This window comes from Protomyctophum parallelum (assembly GCF_964188405.1).
Source record: "Protomyctophum parallelum genome assembly, chromosome: 1".
Lineage (NCBI taxonomy): Eukaryota > Metazoa > Chordata > Actinopteri > Myctophiformes > Myctophidae > Protomyctophum > Protomyctophum parallelum.
Window position 1 is genome coordinate 69,518,289 of NC_139697.1, and position 21,231 is coordinate 69,539,519.

The 21,231-nt window shown below is 42.6% G+C and overlaps 2 protein-coding genes across 2 annotated transcripts; both read left to right on the forward strand.

Annotated features, from left to right (window-relative positions):
* Nucleotides 1-166: 166 nt before the first annotated feature.
* Nucleotides 167-5,203, forward strand: LOC310861620 (UPF0461 protein C5orf24 homolog). Its single transcript, XM_083769141.1, has 2 exons — nucleotides 167-376; nucleotides 1,401-5,203. The coding sequence occupies exon 2, from the start codon at nucleotides 1,404-1,406 to the stop codon at nucleotides 2,025-2,027; it is 624 nt and encodes a 207-aa protein (XP_083625267.1). The 5' UTR covers nucleotides 167-376; nucleotides 1,401-1,403; the 3' UTR covers nucleotides 2,028-5,203.
* A 1,554-nt stretch (nucleotides 5,204-6,757) lies between these two features.
* Nucleotides 6,758-12,321, forward strand: txndc15 (thioredoxin domain containing 15). The gene is made up of 6 exons (XM_083774819.1): nucleotides 6,758-6,936; nucleotides 8,119-8,411; nucleotides 9,186-9,335; nucleotides 9,929-10,092; nucleotides 10,984-11,114; nucleotides 11,342-12,321. Exons 1-6 carry the CDS (start codon nucleotides 6,840-6,842, stop codon nucleotides 11,536-11,538), a joined length of 1,032 nt encoding a protein of 343 aa, XP_083630945.1. The 5' UTR covers nucleotides 6,758-6,839; the 3' UTR covers nucleotides 11,539-12,321.
* The last annotated feature ends 8,910 nt before the right edge of the window (nucleotides 12,322-21,231 follow it).

Genomic DNA, 21,231 nt, shown 5'->3' on the forward strand with positions numbered 1-21,231 from the left:
CTGATCAAGCTTAAAGTATTAGTAGATCTTTTTTTTATCGGCAAGCGACACCGTGGTACGAAAGTGAACGGATGGAAAATCCCTTAATATACATTCCCGTGTGGATGTTCTGCGCATGCCCAGACAAGCGTCCAGTCTTATTAATTTTTAATGGGAAATGGCTGCGTTTCTTCTTATCTAAACCTCCGGAGCTTGTGGAAACAAAATCCTCGTAATCCATGCATTTGATGCACGTTTTGAAGCGAACCAACGTTCTCTGGTCGCCGCTGCTTTTCGGCTCTTCTCGAAAATTTCGATCCACTTGTGTTTTGAAGGATGAAAGATGTATCGTTTTTGTTTTTAACCCCTTGCCTTCCATGATCTGCGAACAATCGAGGTACAGTATAGTGATATTCCTAATAGTCGCATGCTTTTCTTCCTAATGGCCTTTGCATTGTAATTTGTGCAGATTGCATGCAGTAGTAGATGAGATATCTGCACAGGATGCACTTTTGCGTTCCTTTTAAAGCGATTTAAACCCCTTTGGGTAGGCTAAAATGTTCTCATGTATATGCGAAAACGATGCCTTTGTTTAAAACCTTTTTAAAATAATGCATTATTCATTTAGACTTGCCCAGGATGTACCTGGTCATAAGGCTGTTACGTTGACGGAAAGAAATCCAGATGCTCAACTTGTGTGTTTGTTTTGTGAATGAAATGTGCTTACTGCTTAGTTACAATGTAAAGTACCCTCCCCCTTGCATGCATTTCTTCTGACAGTAGCACAACGACATCGGGCAGCAGCCGACTTGACAGCTTATCACCTTTTCTTTGTGACACATAGGCCTATGCATATTGCTTCTCCGTCAGAATTAAAATGTATTGACTGAGGATTCCTCGTGATCAGAAAGGGTTTGAATTAACGAGGGAGATTTAGTCAGGAGACTTTCTATTCCCAAACTGTTTGGCTGTTTACCACCAGAGCTCATCTATTTTGGATGTCATTGTATTTGAAAATGTAAAACATCAATAGCCTATTAGGCTTATAAAAAAGCATAAATATTTACAAGTGCAATCTGTGATTGTAGAGCAGCCATTTCAAAGGTAGGGTGAGTGATATTTATTTCTTAAACTTCTTTAAGTGTTGATAGCTCTATATTCTGATAGTAACAGAAGTCTCCCTGTTTCTCCAGCTTTTTAGAAGAAAAAAAAAATTTAGGTCTGGAAACCTTTATTGAAGCGATGACGCAAAGAAATGAGCAGTCAAACTTGGAACTGGACCACTAGAAAATTGAAGCTGATAAAAACGTACCCTACCTTTTTTAAATGGCCTACAAAATGGAACGATGACACACAAAGTTACCACACACTGACACACACCATGTGTATATTAATACATTTTAATTTGTCCACCCTGGCAGAAAATGATGCGCCAGGTGACAACCAATGACTTCTGCATGAGCAGCAGGCCATCATGCTTGGCAGAGGACGGCCATCACCCCGCCAGCCACTTTGACCTCTGCGCTTCTCAGTCCAGCAAGTTCTACCCCCCTCCAGTGCCGTCCCTCCAGATGACGCTGGGCCCCATTCCTTTACCGGGCCAGAATCCCCACAAATCTGTGGCCTACCAGAGACAGGAAGGGTTAGGGTCTGACCCTTGCCCACCACAAGGAAACTTGGGAGGGATCAAAAATGTCGACCCGCCGTCTGAGGTGTCCAAGAAGAAGAAGGCTACAGGAAAGTCTGGGAGACGTGGTAGGCCAGCAGGAACCACAAAGCTAGCTGGTTACAGAACCAGTACGGGACGACCGCTTGGTACCACCAAAGCCGCTGGCTTCAAGACTAGCCCAGGGAGGCCACTAGGTACAACCAAGGCTGCAGGGTACAAGGTTAGTCCCGGAAGGCCCCCCGGCAGTATCAAGAGCCTATCTCGCCTTAACAAACTGGCTTACGGTACCATTTGTAGCGGAGCGAATTTCCCCTTTCCCCTGCCACACAAAGAAGGCATCTGTGAACCCTCATGCAAAGAGAAGGCAGCCAATGAGTAGAGATCTAGCTGCCGTGTTTGCGTTTGTCTACCCCCTTCAAACCATTGGAATGACAGAGGCATGTTTTCAACCTGCTATCAGTTCCGTGTTCTTCTTAGCAACCTACAAGAAATAGAGGAGATGTGAATTTATTTTCTTTTTATCTTTTTTTTTTTTTTTGGTTACTTCTCTGTCATCTGTGTGCCTGTTAAACTGAACTTTCAGGTCTTCAGTGTTGCAACTGGACACCTAACATATTCATAGATAGTATTGTAACTGCCTTTTGGAGGTTTGGTGGGTAAATTGTAACATTTCTGCTGTTCATATTCTGCAAGTATAATTTCCCTTTTAGTGTCACTTGCATGCAGATGTCATTGAAGCACCTGAGATAGCACATGGTGTGACACAGAACATTACCAGAGTTCTGGAAATGTGTGAACAAGAAGGGGAAAAATACTATTTTGAATTGTGTACTAAACAATGCATTTTATGTTGCAGAAGCAACCTGTCTATAATTCAAGTTAGATGTCATAGAAAGTCTTGTTCTATTTCAACAGAAATACTTCCAGGAAAAAGTATTATATTTAAAAATGTAAGCATTTAAAAGGAAGATAAATTGTAAAACTTTCCATTTATTAATAATGTCAAGATTGCATTCAGCATAAAAAAGAATGACATGTTGGTGATATTATTTAGTGCACTACTGACAAGAATAAACCTTAGTCTCCTTGTATAAAATATTAATTAGGCACACATTTTATACATGATTATTGATATGATGCTGAAATCTTTTTTCTCTCCAAATGACAGAAAAAAATCAAAACTAAAACAATGTGTTTAGAACTTAATCTTTTCAATATTTGAAACTTTTTACACCTTACAATCTGGTGTTTAGTGTTAAAGGGATATCTAAACATTTTTATTTTCCTTCATCAGGTATTATTTGCATTGAAGGAGGAATTTTTGTTACCTCCATTATGTGAACCATGACATACCAGTGACAGTGTTGTTTGTGGTCTTCATCAAAACCAAGTGAGATATTGCCCACTGGATCCAGTGAATAACGTCAACAAGCCAGCTTTGGTTGCTGAAATAGAAGCATAATCTCTGCAGTGTCGGATGTCTGAAGAATAAGTGATTCATATTCTTAATTAAGTTGCCCCCCTTATTCTGTGATCCAGAATGTAATGATCTGATTGCAGTTTTATTGCTTTCATTTTGTGTTTGTACTGTATTTAGTTTTCCCCCCTGTTGTACATCATTCATATGGAGGGACTGACATCAACCTTGTGACGGCCTCAAATTGTCTTAGTTGAAGATTCACCAAAATGATATGGCTTTTGTGATTTACATTTGACGTGTTACAGACAATCTGACATAATCCAGTGAGAATTGAAGTCATGGAAAAAAGGATACATGTAAGATTGACAAATTAGTCCGTACATTTGATTTAGTTAACAGCTAACTCCTAAAGGACAGTGGTCTGACATGATGAGAGATGCATTACTGAGTTAACTTTTAAACCACACATGCATAACGGTAGCATTATTAATTTAAACATTTGGTTGCAATCATTGGTTGTAATATTACATTTTATACTATCAATTTTGATATTGTATTTTGATACTTAATTAATGTGAACACAACCTTCTAGCACTTATTTTCTCAAACCAATATGTCGTACACTGTGTTGTTTTTGAGTTTGGTTATTATTAGAAACACATTTGCCAGTTGCCACCATATCCATCCAATACCAAAGAATTTGATGTTTTCTACTCAAACTATCGACATTTCTGTAGGACACTAAAAGAAAATATCAAATTATTCTTGAAATAAGTATGTGTAACGTGTAATTGAAAAGGCACTATTACCACTGTTGTATGATAATGCTACTGTAGTATCAATTTGTTAGCACAAAATAAACTAGTGAACTGCTTAGGAAATGTGTAACCAACATAAAAAATATGAACATGGCAATTGTGAATTTAACAAATACATGTTTATATTGTCACAATATAACATTTGTCTTCCTGCCGTCGTCACTCACTCATAACCAACTCTTTGATTATATTCATCTGTTATTCTACATTATGGTACAATAATCCTTTTTTATTTTTTCATTGAGACTGTAGTAGCTTATTGGGACATATCACTCAATATAACTATCTTACTGTAAATATGATTGCTGCAAGCTAATTGTGTATTTTGTGAAGTTTGGTTTATATAATGTATTATGACGGAATGGTTAATAACAGGATAGGAAATTGACATCAACCAGCAGACTTGGGCGTTTTGTACACGCCAGCCACTTTGGCTGGTGACCAGTCACTGTTTTGTAGTCCCATTGTAGCTGGCTGGCAAAATAGTGAATGTGGCTAGTGAATTTTGGAAGGTGCCAGCCTCTGGACTATGGACATAAGTCGAATTCATACCCTGGCCCACGAAAGTCCTTTTACACACGATGATTTTGTGATTCTATTCTATTCTTATATAATGCGAAATGTATAGATACACACAGATGAGTTGGCCTGGTAGTTTCAATGCTGTTCAATAATTCCCATTCAAACTACATTTGTAGATAATCATAAACATTTTATCTGTTTTGTGTTTAATGGTCTTCTAATTGGTTTCCATTCTCAAAAGTAATCACTTTGTCATGCTACTACTATATTAACATTACAAAACAATACAATACCCTGTTAGTATCTGTGTGTATCTATTCTAAACACTTGAATAAATCTTACTCAGAAATATCCATTTACTTAAATGTAACAATGAGTTGAAAGAACTTTCAAAAGAATGCTTCTTAACACCTTAACATTTTCATTTAACCTGTTTTCTTACTTATTGTAGAATGTGTAGGTTGCACAGAGGCTATGAATCTTTGTTCCTATGCGGACGAGAGAAAGGTGATGCAAGTCGTACAGAAGGGGCAGCTCAGTATGCATGGGCTATCACATACATGTATAAATGTGAAATATTGTGTTAATGTTTCCATTTTTTTGCCAGTCCCCTTTCAACTGTGGTTTCCTTTACATTCCCTCTCTTCCAAGGTCTATAGACTCACTAACAGTCTTTAATAGAGATTACCTCTCACATACCGAGTGTCTTTAGGGAAATGTGAAGCCCAGTTATCACAGTGGTGTAGTAATCACCTGAGCCTCTAACCTAAACTATTGCGTTATTCTTGCATGATTGTCGTGGAATGTTCAAAAGTTGTGTAATAAATTTGAAACTTAGAGACGTTTTTCAACACGTTATTTCACAAGGCCTTCGACTAGGCCATTGTCTGCTGTAGGGATAGTCAACCTTAGGCATGGGTGTCAACATTGGCAAGTGTGAGTTTTTTTTTCCTTTTAAAATGTATGCAATTAAATCCTGCACATGAGTGCACATTCATTCAAACTTCTCTGCCTAGGGGGAGTGAGTCTGGGAGATATGTGGGTTATTGCTCCGAGTCTAGTGGTCATTACAATGTCCTGATGTGAAAGAACATATTTAAAAGAAGAAAAAAAGGTTATGCATAAGGACATTGGACATTCAAATCTGTTGGAAATATTTAATTTTTATGTGGTGTCCATAATTAAATGTAATGTTGATATGGCACACTATCTTGTCACCTTGTGACAAAAACCGACACCTAATGTAGGTTTAATCGTTTCTAAAGTGAAGTTGCTTATTTTGGGCTTTAGTCGGCAGCCGATAGGCTTCTTTTGTTTAAAATGTCAAACTTCCATTATGCTTTAAGTAGTGTCATGTGACATGTCAAACTATGGGGTTTTCATGAATCTGAACATATTCCAAGCATTAGTTTTGCACAAAATAAACTCCTTGGGCTTAAAACAGCCATAGCCACCAGCACCAAATGTGCTGACCTCAACACATTTTGTGCTGATCACATTTGTCTATGGGCCTTTTTTGTGCAAACCTAATGCTTGCAATGGATTCAGATTCAGAATCATGAAAAACCCCTAGTTTGACATGTCACATGCTACTTAAAGCATAAGGAAAGTTAGACATTTTTTGCCTACCATAGGATGTTAATTCACAAGAAACCCCTCTATAGACAATATTTTAGGCCAATAAAAAAGACTATACCAAATTTCCCACCCGTCCACCCCATCTGCCGTACTTGTTGTGTAATGTTTAAAACCAGTGTCATGTCAAGGACCCCCTAATTAACATGAGTTTGTCTGCAGGCCCATTTGAAAATGTTTTATGCTATGGACCCCCATACAAGATTTGTGTTGTTAAAATGTTTCAGAAATATTCCACTTTTTTCCCCTTTTGTGTAAAATAGCAGATTACAACTAAGCTCACAACACGTTACACGTTCTATCTGGAAGATGTCATCACTGAGTGCATGCAGTTCTTAGCCTCGCATAACCATCTGCCTTTGCAAATGCATGTGTGTGTGTGTGTGTGTGTGTGTGTGTGTGTGTGTGAGAGAGAGAGAGAGAGAGAGAGAGAGAGAGAGAGCCCCCCCCCCACACACACACACACACACACACACTGAGTCACACGAATGTCGCGATTTTAGTACTATGTAGAATAAAGTGCCAGTGGAACCATAAAACGGCTTGTTATATTACTTATAGCATTCACTCCATTCCCTGAGATTTCAATAGAAAATAAATGAATGACAGCCTCTTGGTTGGTACAAATCATAAATGTACAATAAGACCATGACCCGGAAGTAAAACAAATAATACAGTGGTCCGTGCTATTTTCATTCCGACCAATCCGACGACTTAGATACGAAACATTTGTTCCCGTCTCGAAAAAGGGAACATGATTTCCTAGTGTTTGATGGAAATCGACCGTAACTGAATAATGGCGAAAGTTTCAGATACATACAATTTTGTATATATTTTATTATTTATGTGTTATCTTTCTCATTGGTTACAAATATCGACTGTGACTGCACAAGGTAAGACCCCCGTCACCGTAGCTGCTTGCTAGCAAAACACAGCGATTTTAGTTGGCGCTAGAAAAACAGTTACCTCTTAATGAAACCATAATTTCACTGTTATCATTCATTGAGAAATCAAGATTAAATGGAACTTCAGTTTGAGCAACACAAAACATTTCAGATATCGTGTAACTACATGATATTGGCTGGGTTTATTACACAACTTTGTGATGATTGTGCTCTCGCTCTCTCTCTCTCTCTCTCTCTCTCTCTCTCTCTCTCTTTCTTCACTATTATGTGGTCAGCCCAATAGTTTAGTGTTGGGCTAGGGCGAGGGAACATGGGTACATCACTAACACTAAGTACATCTCATTATATGAAAAACCTAAGTATGCTCATCATTGCACTGAGGTACCTTATGCTGGGTTTCCATTCAACCCCTTGTTGTGCCGTCATTTCCAGACTGAGGGCTTTTGAATGTGTGCATGTTTTCATACAATGACCTGGAGTAGTTCTGGAGTAGAACACCTGCAATCCTTTTGGGCCGTTATGGAACTTTACACGAAACAAAAACATATTTTTGAGTGGTGCAACCACTCCTATAGAGTATAGACAGCTATGTGTGTGGCTGTGTCCCTGTGTGTCCAAGCACGAAAATAGCGTTATAGCGTTTGTTCACCACCAAGTGTCACTGTTGCACAGCCTAGCACACAGACACTAGCCTGGGCACCATTTCGGTATATGATCCGGGCTGGAGCCGGATGATATGCTTACGTAATTTCCCTCTCAATAAAAGCTCTCGCTTACGAGAGCTTTTATTGAGAGGGAAAAGGAAGTTGCCGCCGCCTGTTCATCCTGTCTGGCGACTACAAAACAATACTACAACATGACGTAACCACATCATCCGGCCCCAGCCTGGATCATACGGACTTTTGAAACAGAGACCAGGCTTTCCTCCGAGGCGGTGGAAAGCCTGGTGATGCGAGGTTACACAGACACACACAGGCCAGGCAAGAGGGCTAGTACAGTACAGTACAGTACAGTACAGTACAGTACAGTACAGTACAGTACAGTACAGTACAGTACAGTACAGTACAGTACAGTACAGTACAGTACAGCACAGCACCACTCACTTCAGACAGGTCTGATTTTTCAACTTCAATTAGTGTTCTTTCTTATTGTTTTTTCCTTCCTTAACAGAAAACGATGAGCTGCCGGAGTTCAAGTTGTCGGAGGACTTGGAGAACAGCCCCAAGTTTGTGGAGGCAGAGGACATTCAGTCTCAGCCAAAGAGACAGTTTAAGACCGCTGAGATTGCAGACGCCTTGATGGGGACGGAAACTCCCATCAATCCATCCGATATTGAATCGCTCTTCCCCAAAAATGTGAAAGACTTCCAGTCAGGCTTCTCCCCACCGTGTGACGAGAATGACGCGCAGTGTGCTGCCCCTGCATTGTCACTAGAGGAGACGAGCACGGACACAACGGAGCAGGTTACCATCCATTCTAAAGACAATTCATTGGTGTCCTTATCATTCTAGAGATCAGGGACGTGTGATAGTGATGACAGTAAGGCGAATGCAATTGAATTGCCACTAATGCAATATAAAAAGCGTTGCATTCAAATAGAATTTCAACAACTCACTACTTCTGACATGTTATTGTATACCTTTGGGTTCCCCTGGCAGAAGAATCCTTAAACAAGGGATACAGATTTGATTGCATAACATGACAATTTGATCAAATTGAAATTTCCGATCAGCTTGTATTAAACAACGTTAAACTTACCAACATTGCAGCTGTAGGACAAGCTTGAATTATCCTCTTTCAATCTGCAAAGAGCTACTTTGTCAAGAAATTCCATGCAGGTGATTATGTTTCTAAGTGTTGGAGTTTGGAAATGCTCGTCGAAGTCACTGTACCATACCACCTGTACGGTACCACCTGTTTAGAATTTGCAGATAATGCAGGAGACAGAAGGCGACGTTAATGAAAACGAGTGCTTCCAAACTCCAACACTTAGAATGTAGCTCATGACATGTCTACGGTGGATTTTTATGAAACAAACACATTGCAGATTGAAAGAGGATCATTCAAGCTTGCCCTACAGCTGCAATGTTGTGAGTTTAACGTTGTTTAATACAAGCAGATCGGATATTTCAATTTGATCAATGGAGGGTATTGCAACTCTAGATTCAACCCAACATAAAAGATCTAGCGTTGCAAATTGTGGCTAAGTTGACCCCTCCTTGGTTGGGTGCATTTAGGTAATTTTGCAGATGGTGCACGCAGATGACGTGTCATCCGCCGAGGAGCAGAACTCCACAGAAACCACCAAGACCTACAAGGTCAACTGTGACAAGAGGAACATCACAGGGGTGGACAACTTCACCGTGCTGGTCCTGGATGCTTCACAGGTAGTGCTGTTATCATGCTCATAAGATAACCAGCTGCTCAGTGGATAAAGCATGGTGCTGAGCACTCACTGGCACTATGCTGTTGTTTAGAAGAATGCTTCTCAAACCTTTACATTTCAAGGTCTCCCCTTAACTCTGACAGTATAGTATACAAATGGACCCCAACGGGTCAGAGTTACAGACCCCCCTCAGAGAGTCCCTGGAATCAACTTGTTTCGAAGAATGCTTTTCAACGTTCAAGTCAAGTCCATTTTTATTTATAAAGCACATTTAAACAGCCGACGACTGACCAAAGTGCTGTACACCAAGAGAAAACAAGTAATACAATTTTATATATAAACTTGTGCAAAAAACATCACATATTATACAACACATCACGATTATAAAAAACATCAGAAAACACAGAGTACCGTAGGTAGGGGCAGCAAGTACAGTAAAATAAAGGCATCAATTCAATAAAAATAAAGGCATCGGGTAAAAAGGTGAGGGTTTAAAAGACCTGGGAGAATAGGTGTGTCTGCTTTTAAAAATGTCCAATGAATGCCAACCTACTGTCCCTAAATTATGCATGTGTTGTTCTCTGTTTCCTCCAGGACTTGATGGAGTTCCTCAATGCTAACAGCACAGAGTGCTCTGTGGTCTTGTTCTTCACCACCTGGTGCCAGTTCTCTGCCGGTTTGGCTCCTCACTTTAATGCCCTGCCTCGGGTCTTTCCCAGCATGCACTTCCTGGCACTGGATGCCTCGCAGCACAGCAGGTAAATGGACTTTAACAATGTTTTCCTTTAAGGAAAAATTGTTATAAAAGGGAAAAGGTGTTTAGCTGTCTTCATTATCTCGTGCAAAAACTAGAGTTCTTAAAGGAGAATTCCATACTAAAAGGCTTTCTTAACCTTTCTTTGTAGTTGTTACGTCCCCATCAAAGAGGTCGAGGTGTTATTTTGTGCAAAAGCTCCTTATTGGCTATTTCCCCTACCATAAGCCCTAAATGAATTGCATTGAATTGAATGGGGCTATGGGGTGTTGTGCTAATTCGCTTATTTCCATCGAAATAAGTAGTAAAGTGTGCCGCTTGGGTTATTATTTACATTATGAAGAGAGGATATATACAAAGAAATTATATTTTTGAGCGATGGAAATAAGCGAATTAGCACAACACCCCATAGCCCCATTCAATTCAATGCAATTCATTTAGGGCTTATTGTAGGGGAAATAGCCAATAAGGAGCTTTTGCACAAAATAACACCTGGACCTCTTTGGTGGGGACGTAACAACTACAAAGAAAGGTAAGAAAGCCTTTTAGTATGGAATTCTCCTTTAACAGTCCCGGAAATTTAAATCTTACCCCCCATTCCAAAGCGGCAGGCGTCTTACTGGTAATACGTTAACTTAACGTACGTACGTACGTACGTGTGTGTGTGTGTGTGTGTGTGTGTGTGTGTGTGTGTGTGTGTGTGTGTGTGTGTGTGTGTGTGTGTGTGTGTGTGTGTGTGTGTGTGTGTGTGTGTGTGTGTGTGTGTGTGTGTGTGTGTGTGTGTGTGTGTGTGTGTGTGTGTGTGTGTGTGTGTGTGTGTGTGTGTGTGTGTGTGTGTGTGTGCGTGCATGCTGGATAAATAACCTGTAAATTGTATTTCGTTGTGTCCTGGCAGTCTGTCCACTCGGTTTGGCACCGTGGCAGTGCCCAACATTCTGCTGTTCCAGGGAGTCAAACCCATGGCCCGCTTCAACCACACAGACAGAACCCTGGAAACACTCTCCTCGTTCATATGCAACCAGACAGGTATGCAAAGAGTCACTTCAATCCACTTGTCTCAACAAGACACTTTATATATAGAGCAGAGACCCCAATGTTTTCCCTATCAGCAAGTGTTAAAAAATAAAAACCAGGCTCTAGGGTGGACGGCCATCTGGCCTCCAATAATAGTAGAGAGAATGACCATTGCCAGCCTGGCTAATGTGGGTATACCATGGTAAATAATAGCCAGTGTTTGGGGTTTCCTCTCCCAGGGTTCGAGGCGAGCACTGACAAGAATGTGACGGAGGAGGACCTATTGGGTCCCCTCTCCAGCGTTCCTGTGAAGAGCATCGATTGGCTGCTGGTGTTCTCCATTCTTTTCATCACTGGTTTTACGGTGTATGCCATCCTGCGTGCCGACAGTTTACGCTGGCTGATTCCGGGACAGGAACACGAGCATCAGGACTGAATGGACTTGAGAACGATTTGGATGTAAAATAATGATTTCCTACAATGTAAAGTCCAGAGTGTTAATTTACCTCTGTGAGTTAAATTAACACGAATGGACCAATTGGCTTTTGGTTCCATTTGTACTCTCTGAGTTAGAGACCATAAAGGTCAAAGAAGAATCAAGAGGGGTCATTTGACACTAATCAAAGGCAAACAGTTGAGTTTGCACACTGTAGCTCCCTGATATACGCCAGGAAAAGCAACACTGGTCTTAGAGTAAGTAATAATAGAAGGGAGACACAGTGTGCAAACTCATCTTTTTGCCTTTGCTCCATGTTCTTTTGAGTTCAGCACATGCCTTTAAATGGTTTGTGGATGTGTGTGTGGCCTCCTTTTGATCCTCCTGGTTATCTCCTGTCCTGATCCTACCATGGATTAAAGTAATCAAAACTGATTTCAGTCATTTTTTTAATAAGATTGAAGAGTATTCGAATGGGTCAATGTTCAGAAGCATCTATAAAAAAGAAAAGGAAAAACCTCAATCTGCAATGTGTTCAACTGGTTGTCTGTAGAACAGCAAGAAGATATAGATTTGTGTGTGTGTGTGTGTGTGTGTGTGTGTGTGTGGGGCGCGCAATATAACAATAATAGAGATAGATATCATATGGATATAATATCCATTTGGTTCTGTTTTTGTACACAATTAAATGAACACTGAGGACTTTGTGTAAATGCGTTTGGTTTGTTATTAAGTAATTGCTGCTTGTGTTCTCGTGTAAAGACATGATTAAATTATGTGTGGACTGTGGATGACCTGTGTTGTCAGTTTGTCACGTGTACCAGTTTGTGTGATATAGTTTTGCGTGTACATATTGTAGTGAACCTGAACTTGGAGTGACGTCAGAAATGACAAGTGTCAATCACAGACTGATGGTCACCACCTGAGTGTGAGAGACGTGCGTCACGGCTGGACATGATTGGTTTGAGGAAGGTAAAACTATGAAACTGTTTTGCTCTGTGTGTCTGGAGAGCGGAGCTCTGTTCATGTTGCTGGCGTTTGAGCCAGCTGAGCTACCTTCGTGCACTCACTACTGGGGGGGGGGTGGGTGCCGTTCGCACGCTTTTTAGGGCTGCCGGCGGCGAAGATAGCCAGGGGCTATATAGGGCCAGGTTCCTGCGTATATTATTAAAAGAAGTTGATAACTTGGTTCCACAATGGCAGAAACCTCCACCAGCAAAGAAGGCAAAGCTGGTGAACAATGATTGTCATGGAACATATTCCCGGTTTTTGCTTACTGCCACCGTGAACCACTCCATACTGGTTAACAAGCTTAAAGCTATTGGTTTTGATAGCACATCAGTGAGCTGGATGCAATCCTACCTGGAGGGGAGAGAACAGATGGTGGAGGTGAACGGAACACTGTCCTGCCCCCCCCCCTCCCAGTGAGCTGTGGCGTTCCACAAGGAAGCATACTAGGGACTTTACTGTTCCTAATATATGTAAACGACATGACATCAGCTTGTGACTGCAACTTGTTCCTGTTCGCAGATGACTCAGCACTGCTGGTCTCGGACAGGAACAAACTGCAGGTTGAAAAGACCCTCAGCACGGTGGCACAGTTGGTAGTGCTGTCGCCTCACAGCTAGAAGGTCCTGGGTTTGATTCCCGCTCGGGACGCTGTGGGTGCTGGCGGCGTGTTTCCTCCTCCGCGTCATCAGTGCCCATACCCGAAGGCGGGGTTGGCGAAAGGGACTTTCTGTGTGGAGTATGCATGTTCTCCCCGTGTCACCTAGGGTAGGCACTCTCACAAAAACATGCAGTAATCCTGGTCACTAAACTGCCTCCCCCTGGCCAGCCGGGGCGCCTGATGGAGGGGAAAGGAACTGGTTGGAATAACGTGTTCCTTCCACGCGCTACGTCCAACCAGGGAAACTCCCCCCTGTCAGGTGTAAAGGAGCAACTTGGACACTCAGCATGAGTTCAAGTCCATTGCTCTCCCCTTGTCCCCCATATATGGGGACTAGGTTGGTGGAGGGTGTGTAGAGCCCAGGATCACATTAGATGATTGACACAGGGGTGAAAAATGGGTTACAAAATCGTGGGATAAAAAATATATATTAAAAAAAAAAAAAGACCCTCAGCTCTGAACTCGGTAGAATCTGCACCTGGCTCGCTGATAACAAACTATCCTTACACCTGGGAAAAACGTAATCAATTCTCTTCGGATCAAATAGTAATCTCAGCAAGGCAGATGGCTTCTTGGTTAGAGTAGGTGACAATATTATCACACGAAAATATGAAATTACCTACCTAGGTTCCATCCTGGAGGCCAATCTTTCCGATGATAAAATGGCCACCAACGTAATCAAAAAAGTCAATCAAAGAACAAGATTCCTTTACAGGATCTCCTCACTGGTCAACAAAAACACCTTGAAGACCTTAACAGGAGCCCTCGTACAAGGTTTCTTTGACTATGTATGCACCTCTTGGTACCACAGCACCTCAAAGGCCCTTAAAACAAGGCTCCAGACCTCCCAAAACAAACTGGTCAGGCTCCTACTTGGCCTCACCCCCCGAACCCACCTCACCCCTGCCCACTTTGACAGGCTGGGATGGCTTAGGGTCGACGACAGAGTACAGCATCTTGCAATGGGTCTGGTCCACAAGATTCGATACATCACCAAGATACCCATGTACCTGTCTAGATACTTCCTTATTGTAAACGAAGTCCACACCCACAACACCAGAGGGAGTGCAACAAACCATGTACAACCCAGATTCGGCACAAACAAGGGACTAAAATTATTTTCGCTCCTATGCCACCAAAATGTGGAACACCCTACCAACAGTCATTAAGACATGTGAATCCCTTGACTCCTTCAAAACTGCTCTCAAAGGGCACCTACGGACGGCTGCAATTCGAAACTGGCCCCTGTAAAATCTGAATCCCCCCCACCGCCCCCCTTTTCCCCTCACTGTATATGTTTCTTTTCCCTTTTTGCTTCCTTTATGATGAATTCCTGTTCTGTTCTTTAACTATATAGAAGTGTCTATTTGTAGGCTACGTCTCTAAATGTTTTGATGAATTGAACAAGGTGGACCCTGTTGTAAACAAGTGTAATGCTTAATTGGGTCGTCCACTCACAGTTAACAGTCTTTGTATTGAGTTTGTGCTTGAAATGTACTGTAATTCTACAAACTATTAATACAATATTTAAATCAATCAATCAAACCAGAGCTAGACTACACCATGATATATTATTAGGAGTACAATAACTTGGCATTGTGAATAAAAAGGTATTAGCCACAGTGGGGTTGCAGTGTAATGTAATGCTGAAGGTTTAATCACAGGGCTGTCTGCTTTATGTATTATGATTAAACGTGCATTCTGGTATATTGTGAATCAATGATTGAGAAAAACATCAAAGGGGTTTGAACCCGTGAAGTTCTATAAAGTTGTATTAAGAAGTCGGGCGTCTAGACCGCTAGACCACTGAGGACGCTGCTAGGAAAGGGACTCATGTCTGTATTGACTATTTAAGCCGTGACGTAACCCGCTTCCGGGTCTTACTCAAGGAAGCTCCACGTCATACATTTTCTTTGTCGTGGACACTTTACAGTTTACATTAATAATAATTATACTCGAGTTGGAAGCATTAAGACACATTTTAACCCTCAATGGCTTCCTTTCTGAAAAATAACGTTATTGTAAAAAATAAAAAGATTCACGCGTTCAGAATCATAATAATATGTAGCTATAGAAGCGGATGGGACCCGGATGTAACGTAGGAGGACTACAATGACTACAAGAAAAACAAAGACTCGCGGGCGTGGCCTCACGTCACACCCGGAAGGAAGTGACGCCAACCCCTCAAATACGGAAGAGACGCGTGGAGGGGGGTTTTGCTCAGTGTTGTTTTGATTTTGCCACCGTCCGCCGTGGCGTCGTCGTGTCCGCAGCAAGCAGGTACGTTAAATGTTATTTAATACTTAACGTTGTTGTTGTTCAAACATCTGTGATCACTTTATGATAACTTTGTTGTGATGTTTATATATTATGTTCGTGCCACTCTGTAAAACCGTGTTCCAGTAGCCCAATGGTTACCGTCGGCGCCTAGTAGACAACGGCCAGGGCCCGGGTTCGAGTCCCCATCGAGGACTGAGAGTTTAGCTTCATTTCTTACCAAACTAACACAATTGTTTTAGCTTTTCTCGTCGAGGTCCATTATTCATTCAGTATTTGAGCCTAAAAATGGTGGTCCCGTGGCTCAGATACCGAATGAATAAAGGACCTCGACTTGATGCAAACAAACAGTTGTGTTTGTTAAGAAGAAAATAAACTCGGTCATCGACTGGGAAGTGAACCCGGGCCCGGTTGTTCACATACCATCGACGGTATCCATTGGGCTACTGGATCATGGTTTTATAATGTAGTTAGTAACATATATGAACACAACACAGTAGGAACAGAGCATTCTGGTTCACGACGGCAGCACGCTAGCTAGCTAACGAACTAGCGTGTTCGTTAGCTAGCTAGCGTGCTGCCGTCGTGAACGTGCACAATGATAGTCAACGGACCAGCGCGTTCATGTGTTTGGGGCCAGGCTGCAATACCTTCATTCGGCCACTATGTGCATTTGGCCTCAGGGTTTCCTCTGGGTGCCTTTTCTCTATTCATAATATACTCTATGCTCACAATGGTGGTCAGTGGCTCAAATGGGTCTGAGAGGCTAAATGGCCTCAAATGGTGGTCCGTGGCTGAATAAATAACCGACTAGAGGTGAACAGAGTAGTGTTTAGATGGTTCTGTTATGACTGCATGCTGTAGTGTTTAGATGGTTCTGTTATGACTGCATGTTGTAGTATTTAGATGGTTCTGTTATGACTTCTCCTCTGCATGTTGTAGTGTTTAGATGGTTCTGTTATGACTTCCCCTCTGCATGCTGTAGTGTTTAGATGGTTCTGTTATGACTTCTCCTCTGCATGCTGTAGTGTTTAGATGGTTCTGTTATGACTTCTCCTCTGCATGCTGTAGTGTTTAGATAGTTCTGTTATGACTTCCCCTCTGCATGCTGTAGTGATTAGATGGTTCTGTTATGACTTCTCCTCTGCATGCTGTAGTGTTTAGATGGTTCTGTTATGACTTCTCCTCTGCATGCTGTAGTGTTTAGATGGTTCTGTTATGACTTCTCCTCTGCATGTTGTAGTGTTTAGATGGTTCTGTTATGACTTCTCTTCTGCATGCTGTAGTGTTTAGATGGTTCTGTTATGACTTCTCCTCTGCATGTTGTAGTGTTTAGATGGTTCTGTTATGACTTCTCCTCTGCATGTTGTAGTGTTTAGATGGTTCTGTTATGACTTCTCCTCTGCATGCTGTAGTGTTTAGATGGTTCTGTTATGACTTCTCCTCTGCATGCTGTAGTGTTTAGATGGTTCTGTTAGGACTTCTCCTCTGCATGCTGTAGTGTTTAGATGGTTCTGTTATGACTTCTCCTCTGCATGCTGTAGTGTTTAGATGGTTCTGTTATGACTGCATGTTGTAGTATTTAGATGGTTCTGTTATGACTTCCCCTCTGCATGTTGTATTGTTTAGATGGTTCTGTTATGACTTCTCCTCTGCATGCTGTAGTGTTTAGATGGTTCTGTTATGACTGCATGTCGTAGTATTTAGATGGTTCTGTTATGACTTCCCCTCTGCATGTTGTAGTGTTTAGATGGTTCTGTTATGACTTCTCCTCTGCATGCTGTAGTATTTAGATGGTTCTGTTATGACTTCCCCTCTGCATGCTGTAGTGTTTAGATGGTTCTGTTATGCCTTCTCCTCTGCATGCTGTAGTATTTTGATGGTTCTGTTATGACTTCTCCTCTGCATGTTGTAGTATTTAGATGGTTCTGTTATGACTTCTCCTCTGCATGCTGTAGTGTTTAGATGGTTCTGTTATGACTTCTCCTCTGCATGCTGTAGTGTTTAGGTGGTTCTGCTATGACTTCTCCTCTGCATGCTGTAGTGTTTAGATGGTTCTGTTATGACTTCTCCTCTGCATGCTGTAGTGTTTAGATGGTTCTGTTATGACTTCTCCTCTGCATGTTGTAGTGTTTAGATGGTTCTGTTATGACTTCTCCTCTGCATGTTGTAGTGTTTAGATGGTTCTGTTATGACTTCTCCTCTGCATGCTGTAGTGTTTAGATGGTTCTGTTATGACTTCTCCTCTGCATGTTGTAGTGTTTAGATGGTTCTGTTATGACTTCTCTTCTGCATGCTGTAGTGTTTAGATGGTTCTGTTATGACTTCTCCTCTGCATGTTGTAGTGTTTAGAATCTAAACTACAACATGCAGAGGAGAAGTCATAACAGAACCATCTAAACTTTAGATGGTTCTGTTATGACTTCTCCTCTGCATGTTGTAGTGTTTAGATGGTTCTGTTATGACTTCTCCTCTGCATGTTGTAGTGTTTAGAATGGGGGTGGGCAACTTTGACGATGGAGACTATATTTCCACTATTTCCACTCTCACTCCAGAGGGCCACGTTGCATATTGCTGTTGTAGCAAAAATAGCCGATGTACAAGCTCAAAACGGGTCACAGTGCAACGCGTTTGGGGCTTATTGATCAGCTATTTTTTTTCCCCCAAGACGGTGGATTGTGGCCCATGCCTTCCTGCTGTTATTTGTCATGTTGGTGTTCTCTATATCTTTTTGTCCTGGGCATGACGTTAAACTGTTCCGTTCGAGAGGACCGGCGACCCTCGAATGTAAACAGCCACGAAAGGAAACTATGTGTGTGTGAGGTGTTCTATCATTTCATTCCAGTACTACTACTTTGGGTAGTGGCTGGACGTTTGTGTAGATATTGAAAAGGAGGGGACGAGCAGGCTACCTTGTGGTAGGCCGTTCTTTTGGGCTTTCCATTTACTCCTCTGGTCATTTAACTGGACATAGAAGCGCCTGTTGTTGAGGAGGCTTTTCCCGACCATTGTGCGGTGTTGGACAGTGTCATAGGCAGCAGAGAGATCTCTGAATGCTGCTCCAGTTATTTGTTTTCCCTCAAACCCATCCTCCATGTGTTGGGTGAGGTTGAGCTCTGTCCAGCACAGGAGCGGCCAGGACGGAAACCAGCTTGGTCTTTAGTCAGCTTGGTGTCTGTGAGTGGTATGAGGCGTTGGAGTAGCAGCCTCTCTTGTAGGTGATGCAGAGGAGGGAAATGGGTCGGTAGCTCTTTGGGGGTGATGGGTCTTTGCCAGGTTTGGGGATTGCAACCACTTTGGCCTTTCTCCAGACAGAAGGGATGGTTTTCTGTGCCATGCATTTATTCAGTATCCCCACGAGCCAGGTCTTTGCGTTAGGTCCCAGGTGCTGTATCATTTCTGCCAGTATGTCATCAATCCCTGCTGCTTTTCCGGGTTTCAACTTTCCCATTGCAGTTTCGAGTTCTTCTAGGTCGAAGGGTTTGGTTTGAGGGCTGGCTGATTGAGGTTGGTCTGATACCACTGTGTGATGGTATTCTCCTGTGGGTCGGTGGCGGTGTTGGTTACGACTGTTGGCCACCAGTTGTGATGCAACAGAGTTCGCTGTGACCGTTGTGAATTATGGGTGGCTCCCTGAGGTCCTTGATCCCCATGGGGTCCAACAGTGGTCATTGAAGCGTGCACACACACATGCACACATGCACACATGCACCTACACACGCACAGGCGCACATGCGTATGCACACCTGGACCTTTAAATGAACAACAACACAAAAACTAAGGCACTGGTGTCGGACTTCTGGTTTACCGGAACGGGGTTCAACTCCCTGCAGTGCCCTGCTCAATGTGTTGTATTTCATTCATTGGTCCATGGTCTCAGGTCATTGAGCGGCGCGCTATAGTGCGCGATTCTTCATCATTGTTGAGGATTTTTTAAAGGTGAAAATCAAGGAAAAGCAAAAGGCTATAGTCCATGGTCACGGGCCGCATACTGGTCAAGGTCATTTATACTGGTGAAGATCATTTACTAGTCTTATAAAGGTCATTTATACTGGTCACGGTCATTTACTAGTCTCATGAAGGTCATGTATACTGGTCACAGTCATATACTGGTCACGGTCATTTCTACTGGTGAAGGTCATTTATACTGGTCAAGGTCATTTGTACTTGTCAAGGTCATTTATACTGGTCAAGGTAATTTACTAGTCTTATTGAAGGTAATTTATACTGCTCAAGGTCATTGATATTGGTCAAGGTCATTAAGTGGCATGCTATAGTGCACGATTCTTCATCATTGTTGAGGATTTGAAAAAAGGTTAAATCGCAGAAAAGCGAAAGGCTAAAGTCCATGGTCACGGAGGGCATACTATAGTATGTTGTTTTTCTTTTTTTGGTGGTGTGCGGGCTCCATCCAATAACTACACCAGTTGTGATGCAATAGAGTTTGCTGTGACCGTTGTGAATTATGGGTGGTGTGGTCTTTGCCAAGACGGTGGATTGTGGCCCATGCCTTCCTGCTGTTATTTGTCATGTTGGTGTTCTCTATATCTTTTCGTCCTGGGCATGACGTTAAACTGTTCCGTTCGAGAGGACCGGCGACCCTCGAATGTAAACAGCCACGAAAGGAAACTATGTGTGTGTGAGGTGTTCTATCATTTCATTCCAGTACTACTACTTTGGGTAGTGGCTGGACGTTTGTGTAGATATTGAAAAGGAGGGGGCGAGCAGGCTACCTTGTGGTAGGCCGTTCTTTTGGGCTTTCCATTTACTCCTCTGGTCATTTAAGTGGACATAGAAGCGCCTGTTGTTGAGGAGGCTTTTCCTGACCATTGTGCGGTGTTGGACAGTGTCGTAGGCAGCAGAGAGATCTCTGAATGCTGCTCCAGTTATTTGTTTTCCCTCAAACCCATCCTCAATGTGTTGGGTGAGGTTGAGCTCTGTCCAGCACAGGACGGGACGGAAACCAGCTTGGTCTTTAGTCAGCTTGGTGTCTATGAGTGGTATGAGGCGTTGGAGTAGCAGCCTCTCTTGTAGGTGATGCAGAGGAGGGAAATGGGTCGGTAGCTCTTTGGGGGTGATGGGTCTTTGCCAGGTTTGGGGATTGCAACCACTTTGGCCTTTCTCCAGACAGAAGGGATGGTTTTCTGTGCCATGCATTTATTCAGTATCCCCACGAGCCAGGTCTTTGCGTTAGGTCCCAGGTGCTGTATCATTTCTGCCAGTATGTCATCAATCCCTGCTGCTTTTCCGGGTTTCAACTTTCCCATTGCAGTTTCGAGTTCTTCTAGGTCGAAGGGTTTGGTTTGAGGGCTGGCTGATTGAGGTTGGTCTGATACCACTGTGTGATGGTATTCTCCTGTGGGTCGGTGGCGGTGTTGGTCACAACTGGTGGCCAACAGTCGTAACCAACACCGCCACCGACCCACATAGAATACCATCGCACAGTGGTATCAGACCAACCACAATCAGCCAGTCCTCAAACCAAACCCTTCGACCTAGAAGAACTTGAAACTGCAATGGGAAAGTTGAAACCCGGAAAAGCAGCAGGGATTGATGACATGCTGGAAGAAATGATACAGCACCTGGGACCTAGCGCAAAGACCTGGCTTGTGGGGATGCTGAACACGTGCATGGCACAGAAAACCATCCCTTCTGTCTGGAGAAAGGCCAAAGTGGTTGCAATCCCTAAACCTGGCAAAGACCCATTATCCCCGAAGAGCTACCGACCCATTTCCTTCCTCTGCATC

Coding starts and splice junctions, on each gene's coding strand:
- txndc15 (XM_083774819.1), top strand. CDS start 6,840: ATGGCGAAAGTTTCAGATACATACAATTTTGTATATATTTTATTATTT. Junction 6,937..8,118: donor ATCGACTGTGACTGCACAAG/GTAAGACCCCCG, acceptor CTTCCTTAACAG/AAAACGATGAGCTGCCGGAG. Junction 11,115..11,341: donor GTTCATATGCAACCAGACAG/GTATGCAAAGAG, acceptor TTCCTCTCCCAG/GGTTCGAGGCGAGCACTGAC.
- LOC310861620 (XM_083769141.1), top strand. CDS start 1,404: ATGATGCGCCAGGTGACAACCAATGACTTCTGCATGAGCAGCAGGCCA.